The sequence below is a fragment of the Leptodactylus fuscus genome, chromosome 6, assembly GCF_031893055.1.
Source record: "Leptodactylus fuscus isolate aLepFus1 chromosome 6, aLepFus1.hap2, whole genome shotgun sequence".
NCBI lineage: Eukaryota > Metazoa > Chordata > Amphibia > Anura > Leptodactylidae > Leptodactylus > Leptodactylus fuscus.
The window spans coordinates 79,623,816-79,634,388 of NC_134270.1; the positions used below are offsets into that span (position 1 = coordinate 79,623,816).

A 10,573-nucleotide genomic window follows, 5' to 3' on the forward strand; every position below is an offset into this window, starting at 1 on the left:
GTCATAATGGCCATCGATACATTTGGAGGAAAAAAGACAAAAGCTTGCAGAAGCCTGAGATCACCATATCCAAAACATTTGGCCCAAGTCATACAGTTTAAGGGCAACCAAATATTAATGAAATGTATGTAAACTTTTGACTTTACAGAAAGTAATAAAAATTCCTTAAAAAATTCTCTCTCTCTAATTCTTCTGGCATTTGGCAAATATAAATAATTTTGGTAATCCTAATTGACCTAAAACGGGAAAGGTTTATTCTGATTTCATGTCATGCAAGAAAAACATGCACATGTGTCTTTTTACATAGTGTATATAAACTACTGGTTCCAACTGTATATTGCTGGTGTTGTCTTTTTAATAATGTATATATATTTATTGCATTCATAGAAGCGATATTCATTTCTGCTGCCATTATTAAGTATGATGCTTAGTGCTCATATCATGCTTTGCTCATGAAGATGCAGCTTATTCTTAGCTCTTATTTTCTGCTCCAATTGTGTCTTATCATTATTATTATTATAGCACGGATTTGTTATAACTGGTATAATGCGGGTTACTTTATTTTTCATTATTAGTGTGATGTTTTCCCTGTTTGTATTTCCCTTCGTGTGCCTCCAGGGGCTGTTTCTATGGTGGTTTACATCCTCCTGCACATCTTGTTATTGTGTTGTTGTAATTGTTCGACGTTTCTATGAATTTTTGTATTATGTGATGCATGAATAAATGATTATTTTTCATATTGTATAAAATCTTTTTGGCTCTTGGTGAGTGTTTGATGTGCAAATAAATTAATTCTCCCAAGACAAACACATTTATCTATCAGTATACTTTTGAATCTGGGAGGAAACCCACACAAAGACAGTGGAGACATATAAACTCCATACAGATGTTGCCATTGATCAGAAACCCAGGACCCTAGCGCTGCAAGGCAACTATGCCACCCTCTTTCTCTGCTCTTATACTGCTGTGATTAATGCTGCTGTATTCTGCCTCTTAATCTTCTTTTTAGCACTGTATCCTGCCACTTATGCTATTGTATTCTACCTCTTATTCTGCTTTTAACCACTGTATTCTATAATTCACAGTGCTCCCTGCACACACCAGCTATGATGGCCACTTTCATGTGTGTGGGACACAAGTGGGTACAATAGCACAGACATTTAATTAGGCCTTGGAAAATGTAGTTCAGTTTAGCAGAGGCGCTGTTATTATTCGTATTATTATTACTAACACTATACCAGCTAGACTGGATGGTGTTGACTATTTTTGCAAAATAAAAACAACACATCAAAAACTTCTTTTTAAATAAATTTATTTATATTTACATTATGTACATTACAATTATACAATATGTACAGGAAGGTATAGGAAATGGCAGTTGAAATCATTGGTTCAATAATGAGGAATCAATTTGGCACGTATGATGGACCTTTAGTAATAAAGTTCCTTTTCCACCCAACCTAGAAAAAAAAGAAATTCACAATCAATTTTACATTCAGAAGTTCATGTATGTGGTCTTCACCATTATAAAATCTTCATATTTCTACACTGAGACAGACCATGGCTGTTGAACGATACTGCAATATCTAATATTTTATATAGGCTTATGGACACACATTCATATACCATGGTCTATAATGATATGGCACAAATTTTTGTGTTTCAGATACTTACTGCCAGGAAATTTTCTTATGAGATACCTTCGAATTTCATCATAAACCAAGATGAGAAATGTATACTCGATCCCAACAAACCAGTATTGGATTCTATTAAAAATAATTCAGAAGTTAAACATTAGTTTCAGTTCATATGTGAAATAACAGGACTGTTGAACTAGATAGGGTGTTTACTATTACTATTGACACTTTTTATGCTAATGCTTACCTAATGGGCATGAAGTGCAAGCCCATGTTCAGTCCGGGGACATAACAGAGGACCACCCCAATAACTATTTGTGAGAGTATGCCCACGAAAATGATTTTGTTCCTGTGAAAATAAAAAATAGTGCAAATCAAGTAAATGCTAGATGTTTATGCCTTATCATTATTGTGTACCTCCTCCTGCCTCTATAACTCACTTGAAGAAATTGCTGTTTAGTAGAGTATTCCTTCTTGTTTTTCGGATGATTGTGTTCATCATCTGGCAGACCACAATACTAATAAAGAAAGCAGAGTAGCAGTACCACTCCTGTTCGAGACGCTGGTAATATGTCTATAAAGCAAAGACAATGTCATACAGGTTACTTTGTTTAAAACGCAAACAGATTTTACCTATGATAGCATTGACAAATATGTAAAGTAGCTAGACACTTGTGACTATGCTGAACCTGAAGTAATAATTCATGTTTTAGATATACTACCCTTTACCCTAGCAAGGCGTAATTTTAGGTTACTGCGGAGCATCAATTGTGGAGAAAATGGACCACCAAGTGTGTTGGGAAGGACTAGTATTGCTCATTAAAAAGTAAGGACAATGTCCACTGATAAAACAGTCCAGAAACAGATGTAAGATGATTCTATGGAAAACCAGAGAAATAATATTGTACAGCAGCAGCATAACTTGACTTTCCTTCACACAGTGCAAAGGTCCAGGTACTGCTTCTAACCAAAGCTACGTAGCTTGATGGCACCAACTTGGAACCCAGCACTGGCAGCACTGGCTCAACCAATAAACTCTTAGGTACACCTCTACTGTATAGGATACATACAACAATATTTCAGGTATGTGGAGCTGCACGGTAGTTCTGCAATAGTTGCAGAACCACAGTTTAAAGACTACTAAATTCTATCAACTAACTACTTACTCAACTTCAGCTATCCTAAATATGAAAGTCTACTCCTAATGGGCCCAATTTTCTTATTCCATATGCTTACCCATTCCTGGCCATAACTGTCTTCCAGCTCATTGACATTTTTGTCTTCCCAGTTGATTCTGAGTCCAATAACTGTAACTGGAAGGAATCCTTGTTGAGCCATGACAGTGAAATAGTTCACAAACCCGGAGTAGGTCTCCATTGCAGCTGCAGGGCAGATTAAACAAACACATATAAGTCTCTTATTATGGGATGATTTTATTTTTGTAGTCATTTGACTTGACAATTGAAACTTTAGCTTAGTAAAGGAAGAAAATTCATACCAATGTGAAAGTAGGAATATGACAGCAGTTGCATGTTTACAAGTCGCTCTTTGTGTGGGTTACGTGGCTTTCTGGTCATGATATCATTTTCGGCTTTTTCATACGCTAAAGCAATTGAAGGGATCTGTAGAGAATCAGAGAAAAATGGTGACTTTAGAAAGTTTATCAGTTTTAAATGATATACCTTCCCTTGACATCAGCTTAAGATAGACTTGTACATTCATCGGGGCGGACATACCATGGGTGCAACTTGTGCAGCTGCATAATGGCGCAGTAATTTGGGGACCCTAGCACGTTACCAGTAGCTTTCTACTCTGTACTAGATTGCGTGTAAATGCCTAAGCTTATGAACTTCTTGGTGTTTTGCTAGAGAAATGGTACTCAGTGTTAAGATACTGAAAAACAAGAGGCACCATAATTGTTCTTGCACAGGGGCTTGTAACAGTTTGTGTCTGCCACTGACATGCTTAGTGTATCAGTGTATGAAATGCACAAGTCTGTTCTATTATATCAACTTACAATATCAGTTCCCAGCTCTATAAAGAGGATAGTGATGGTTCCTAAAGGCAAGGGACAGCTAATGATCACATAAACCATGAAAGGAATCATCTCCGGAATATTCTTGGTCACTGTGTATGAAATGGACTTCTTCAGATTGTCAAATATCAAACGTCCTGCAGGAGAATAACATTAATAAGTTTTAGCCCACAAATGATAACATTTGTAGAAATACATATATAAAATTTGTCCGTATGCCCCCCAGAAGTGCAGCCTTTTTCCTCCTACTCCAAAAGGAGTATTCTGTCATTCTTCTGTAATAGAAAACTAAATATACGTAGCCCCAGGTCTTGCCAAAACCAAACCCTTCAGCTATGTATCTAGCAAAAATGAAGGTAACAGGAGGAAATAAAATCTGCTAGTAAACCATGTAAGAGGTCTACATCATTACTTCTGTAGAATATAGAAAGCATGCTAAAACTGGGAGCCACAGAAGACAGGTTTTTCTTGTTTTTACTTTCATAGTAAAATCTATAGTAATTTCGAGTGTTAGTACACTACAAAAATGATGCCTTATATTTTGGGAATGGTATTGCTTGGTTTGACACAAAGCGCATTATTAAAACATAAATTCCAAAAAATGAATGATCCTTGTGGGGCTCCTTGGGTAGTCGTGAAGTTTCTATTGCAAGAGCAGTCAATTTACCTTCTTCCACTCCAGTCACAATAGAAGCAAAGTTGTCATCCAGAAGAATCATATCAGCAGCATGTTTGGCAGCATCAGAGCCAGCAATACCCATTGCAACGCCAATATCAGCTTTCTTCAGTGCAGGGGAATCATTCACACCATCTCCAGTCACAGCTACAATGGCACCCTGAAAATTTTAGATGTAATATATTCTTATATCTACCTCAGAGTCAACCTTGAATTACATTTTTTGCTTTGAGATTATAATGTAACTTACCAATCTTTGACAACCTTCAACAATGAGAAGTTTTTGTTGGGGAGAGGTCCGGGCAAACACAATTTCAGTGTGATGGCTCAGGATGTCATCCAGTTCATTGGAGCTCATGTCAATGATTTCACCCCCATTCACTACGGCAGCACAGGCATCCCTACAATTGAACCAGTCAATATTATAAGAAAATTTGCACTGTAGATTAGAGGGGCTTTGACAGTATGTGTCATGGCTGCAGTAGTCGGGAAAGAGTGTATGTACAATATATAGGTTCTGTGTACATTGTAAATAGAGTCGGGGGCATTATGCTCTTGGGCAGTGTTGCAGTGGATACATGAAGTGAGCAAGCACAGTAGGGTATATGTTTTTTTGCTTAATGAGTAAAAGGATTTAATAAAAATAACATATAGCTTTGTGAGCCCCATAAGATAAGACATCAATTTTAGGGGCCTAACTGCTGGGACCTCCCTTCCAGATAGACCTAAACAAGAAAACAGATGCAGTACTCGCTATGGTTGCTATTTAAAGTAACTCATGTTGGCACAGGGAATCAGCAGATCTGGGGGGCCACCACAGTTGAACCCCTGCCAATATAAAATTAATATCCTGTGCTATGGCTAGAACATCAATTTCAAAAAGATAAATAACCATGTTATTAAGAACAATTTGTCCAATAATGTCTTTTACTGACCTAGGATTAACTCTTTCAACAGGGACTCCAAGTCTGGTGGCAATATCTTCCACTGTCTCACTAGTGCTTGAGATAATGCCGACATTTTTTGCAATTGCTTTGGCTGTGATTGGATGGTCTCCCGTTACCATAATAACCTGCCATAAATAATACAGATTAGGTAATGTTTTGCTTATTAGCAATCTTGGATATTACATTGACCAATGTTTGGAGATATTAACCTTAATGCCTGAACTACGGCACTTCATGACTGCATCAGGAACAGTAGAACGAGGAGGGTCAATCATGGAGATGAGGCCAACAAAGTTTAATTTATCTAGAGGAAAATTTCCTTTTTCTGCATCAAAAGGGTAACAAGATCCATACTCAGGTGGAGAAAGAATCTTTTGACAAAAACCTGAGGAGGAAACAGACACATAAGAAACAGTATTCTTTTGACCAAAAGGAAACATTCAATGTAGTTGGTACAGAGATTTTCTGAATATTAAGTTGCATATACTTACCAAGGACTCTTTCTCCCATACTCCCCAAGGCCATATATGCTTCCTGAAAGTTCTGTTTCATTTCATCATCCAGTGGCCTTTCCTCTCCGTCTATCATGATAGTGCTACATCTATCTAAGATACGTTCCGGTGCACCTTTCATTACTAGGATGTAATTAGTCTCGTCTAGGTTATGAATGGAAACCTAAAAAGTGAGGGAACAGACATCAAGGAATGAAAAGTAAGAGACAGACATCTAAGAAATCAGTTTCTCACAATAATACCACAGGTTGTACAAGTACAACAGGGTCCATCAATTACCTGGTATTTGTTGCTGGAATTAAATGGAATTTCCATTAGTTTTTTATGCTTTGCTCTTTCACTCATGACATCACCCAAAACATTTTCTGTGAATTTTAATAAAGCTGCTTCTGAGGCATCCCCATTGACGGTTCTCTGCAGAAAAAGAAAATAAATAAGATACCAAACTTTTATAATGCAATTTTATTTTGATCTCTGGTGGGGTCTGGTATCTTATATTCTCCAGATTCTTGGCAGAAAGCTAACATTACACAGTGACTTGGAGTTGTTGTTCTAAGCAAGGTGCCCACCTTCTATTAGGTGCCCTTACAGGGCATATGTACAAAGGCTTCCTTCATCAGACACTTCATCAGACAATCTATTTAGTCCCTTTTTATATAAGTCTAATGTGTTTAAAGAAAATGTTACCTTGTTGATGGCCACTCCTTCCTGATCAGCACAAAATTCTGCTCGGTTACATAGTGTGGCAATTTGACCAAGAGCTTTCCAAGTGTCAGAATCCATATCAAATGGTTCACCTGCAGAGAGACAATTAACAATAGTTATCTACTTAATGCAATATTAGTGTGTTGTCTGAAGGCAATATTATATACCATGCGATTATAAGAGATTCAAGGGTCCTTACCTGTCTGATCTTCACTGGTATCTGCACTGTGGATCATATTATCAAACCACAAGTGTGCCACTGTCATTCGGTTTTGGGTGAGAGTTCCAGTCTTGTCAGAACAAATGACTGAAGTGGACCCAAGTGTCTCGACAGCTTCCAGATTTTTCACTAGGCAATTTTTCTTTGCCATACGCTTTGCAGTAAGGGATAGACAAACCTATTGGGTACACATGGTATTAGTTAAGACAAACAGTATTGCAAAGGGTTTGTTGACGAAAGTATTAGCATATTAATTTGCTCATTAACATATTCTACTTACCGTTACAGTTGCCAATAGTCCCTCAGGCACATAGGCTACCACAATGCCAATGCAAAAGATAACAGCATTGAGGGCATTATATCCCATAGCAACAGAGATAATGAAGAAAATTATGCCAACGCCTACTGCAAGCCCACTGATCAGGTGCACAAAGTGCTCAATCTCCAAGGCAATGGGTGTCTTTTGGTTCCCGACTTGTGAAGCCAGTGATGCAATACGTCCAATGACTGTACGGTCACCTGTGTTAATTACTATACCACATGCTGTCCCTGTAAAGCAAACATAATTTATTATAACAGGAGAGATAGAGAGCGACAGAGACCCTGGCGCTAGTATGTAGCTTACACAGACTTGCAGTAAACTCAATATTATCTTTGCTGATAAATCTAATTTATCAGCAAACTGCACTTATCTGAACTAATTGTCCACACAGCACAGATAAACAGCCAGAGAACTCAGCCCCCCCACCCCACCCCCAGAGAGCAGTGATCCATCCTCCAACCTGTGTTATCAGATACAGGACAGCTGCTTTTAAAATGATGTGTAAACAATGGGACAAATAATTTCACATAGCAGACAATGTATATAGGAAAAAAAATCTCTGAATTAACATAAACTACCTGGGAATATACTTTTAAGTGTTGCCACATTGAAGGCTATACTGTGATTAGGAAACTTTGAAATATTGAATTAGCTCACCTTCCAAGCAGGTTGTAGAATAGAAGCCCAGGTTCTTGGTTTCTAGAGGGTTTTCATCTGTACACTCAACGCCACGAGATTGTGGCTCTGATTCACCAGTAAGGGATGAATTGTCCACCTTCACATCAAAAATATTAGGTTATTCTCATGACTTAACAACATCTTTCGAGATTTTTTCAAACTGTTACCAATATTGCTAAATATATTTCATGTAAAAATGTCTTTTCACATTCCTCACCTTGCAACCATGGCTTTCCAGCAAACGTATATCAGCTGGAATTTTATCACCACCTTTAATGTAGACAATATCCCCTGCAACAAGTTTCTCTGCTATCATCTCAATACGTTTTCCGTCCCGAAGAACCAAGGCTTGCTAAAGCGACAAAAAAAGACGTATTAGAAACACATCTCAGTGTAAGTTCAGAACTTTTTTGGCAACGCTTCTTACCTGAGGCACCATGTTCTTAAAGCCAGCCATAATGTTGGTACTTTTAGCTTCTTGGTAATAAGCAAACAAGGCTGTCATCACCACCACTGCGATCAGGATAATGGCCAACCAGAGCTGAAGATATAGAGGATTTTCAATTTAATAAATGATGCAATCAAAGTAGTCATCATATTCAGCCTAATAATCTACACCAGCTTAATCCACTGGTTTTCTTACATTGTCTTTAGCAACATTTGGGTCCTGTGCAGCTTGAAGGCCATATGCAAGAAAGCACAATGCTGATGAAATCCAGAAAACAATGGAGAAACCACCCGCCATTAACAACAAAAATTTGACAATCTCAGGGGTGCCTTTTGGAGGAGTTAGCTTATTTGGTCCATCCCGGGTGAGATATTCCTCGGCAGTTGCAGTGGTCAAACCCTTGGGGGAAAAAAACATAATTTGTTAAATTGTTGGTATACAGAAAATGCCAGTGTTTCTGTAGGTATAATTAACATGCTGCATTCCCACTGCAATGTATGCATAGCATTAGCCAGAATCCTATCCACTTTCCAACTGAAAAACACCACAGCCAAATTATGGTGTTTTCACAATGTGGGGCCCCGGCCTCAAGTTATATTCTGTAGGGAAACCCACCAGCCAGTATGCAATACCCTTGCAGGATCCCCAAAGGAGAAATCAATTATTACACAGTTTCCAATAAAGTCAATGGGGTGGCTTTGTAAAATCTGGCCATGCTGGATCTTCCAGAGTAAGAAATGGTTCTCTTTGCATAAGCTAATAAATAAGATGATTGATCCCTCTAGTAACTCAGAAACCGGACTATCCTCCTTAAGACATACCTTTTTGATATCTACTGAATATTTCTTTTCCAGTTCTTCGATAGTTAACTTGTGGTCATTCTACAAAAATAAAATGTAGTCAGTACCATACCACACTATATCTACAGCTTATATTATCCATCTCATTTTTACTGTCTGTCACTTACAATCTCCAGCTCCTTTTTTAAGTTTTCTACTTTCTTATTTTTCTTTCCTTTAAGTCCAGGGAATGCGCTGTCCTTGGGTTTCTCTACCACTTTTTCAGTAATGGGGATGGCGTGAACATCAGGTGGTTCCTGTAGAAAAAGAAGTGAACACACAATAGAAAAAAGTCAGGATATTATCATTACAAAATAATATTTACTATGTTTACATTAAAAGTATCTATCTATCTATCTATCTATCTATCTCCTATCTATCTATCTATCTATCTATCTATCTATCTATCTATCTATCTCCTATCTATCTATCTATCTATCTATCTATCTATCTATCTATCTATCTATCTCCTATCTATCTATCTATCTATCTATCTCCTATCTATCTATCTCCTATCTATCTATCTATCTATCTATCTATCTATCTATCTATCTATCTCCTATCTATCTATCTATCTATCTATCTATCTATCTATCTATCTGCTATCTATCTATCTATCTATCTATCTATCTATCTGTCTATCCAGGTATCATCTTACTTTTTTTTTATATAAAGATATATAAAACAAATCCAAACTATTTATCTATTTATTTATCATCCTACAGTATGCATAAGGAAAACATAATTTTTCCGTTTCTTTCTAGTTATAATATGTGTTACTATACATTAAAAAGTCTACTTTTTCTTACAAGTAACGCATTCTGTTTGTACAGGTACAGATATTAGACGTGTACATATTTTCATGCACTTATACTTTTATCTGTCACAGCAGCTATAGACCACCTTTAATTTACTTGCATATGAACAAACCACTTGCACACTATTACACACTTATTTTACTCACATTATAGTAACATTAACTAGATAATTATATACTGTCTTTTTCTTTTTGTTTTCTTTTAGAAACTCAAAGCATCTTAATAAAATAACACACTTATCCAGAAAACTGAAATGCGCTTACCTGGGAAGACATTCTGTCAAGTGATGTTCTGAATTAATATTCTTAATGAAAAGTCTTCTGAGATGGTCCTAGGACACTGAAGGAGAAAGGCTTGTACTGTTTAGTCCTAGCAGTGAATTGATGGAAGATGCTAGTGCCTGTGAAGAAGCAAATCCTTTCTTTATATATGGTGTGACTCCTCCCCGTATCACCGCCTTCAGGTAACATGTTCAATACACTGCAGATCTAGCTATACCAGGTTTGCTCCAGATAAACCAGTAATTCTTTGTCTTTTCACAAACTTATACAATTACAGATCACATAGGTGCATCAGGGAAGAAAAAAGGTAAGATTGATGGAGCTTACAATTGTGAACTAAAAAGGTGCCTAGTCACTGCTGAATTGGCTGGGTGGTATTATTATTCATCAAATACTGATATTGAAAAGGTTCACATTTACTCAGCCAACAGATATATATATATATATATATATAT

General features: G+C 37.0%; 1 protein-coding gene across 1 annotated transcript; it reads right to left on the bottom strand.

The window, feature by feature from the left end:
- Positions 1-1,431: 1,431 nt before the first annotated feature.
- Positions 1,432-10,160, bottom strand: LOC142209589 (potassium-transporting ATPase alpha chain 2-like). Its single transcript, XM_075278598.1, has 23 exons — positions 10,101-10,160; positions 9,148-9,276; positions 9,002-9,061; positions 8,376-8,579; positions 8,160-8,273; positions 7,950-8,084; positions 7,712-7,829; positions 7,013-7,281; positions 6,712-6,910; positions 6,495-6,604; positions 6,087-6,221; positions 5,787-5,970; positions 5,505-5,680; positions 5,284-5,420; positions 4,599-4,749; positions 4,340-4,508; positions 3,655-3,809; positions 3,136-3,259; positions 2,874-3,019; positions 2,078-2,211; positions 1,885-1,986; positions 1,675-1,766; positions 1,432-1,460 (listed from the first exon to the last, which is right to left on the bottom strand). Exons 1-23 carry the CDS (start codon positions 10,110-10,112, stop codon positions 1,432-1,434), a joined length of 3,084 nt encoding a protein of 1,027 aa, XP_075134699.1. The 5' UTR covers positions 10,113-10,160.
- Positions 10,161-10,573: the final 413 nt, after the last annotated feature.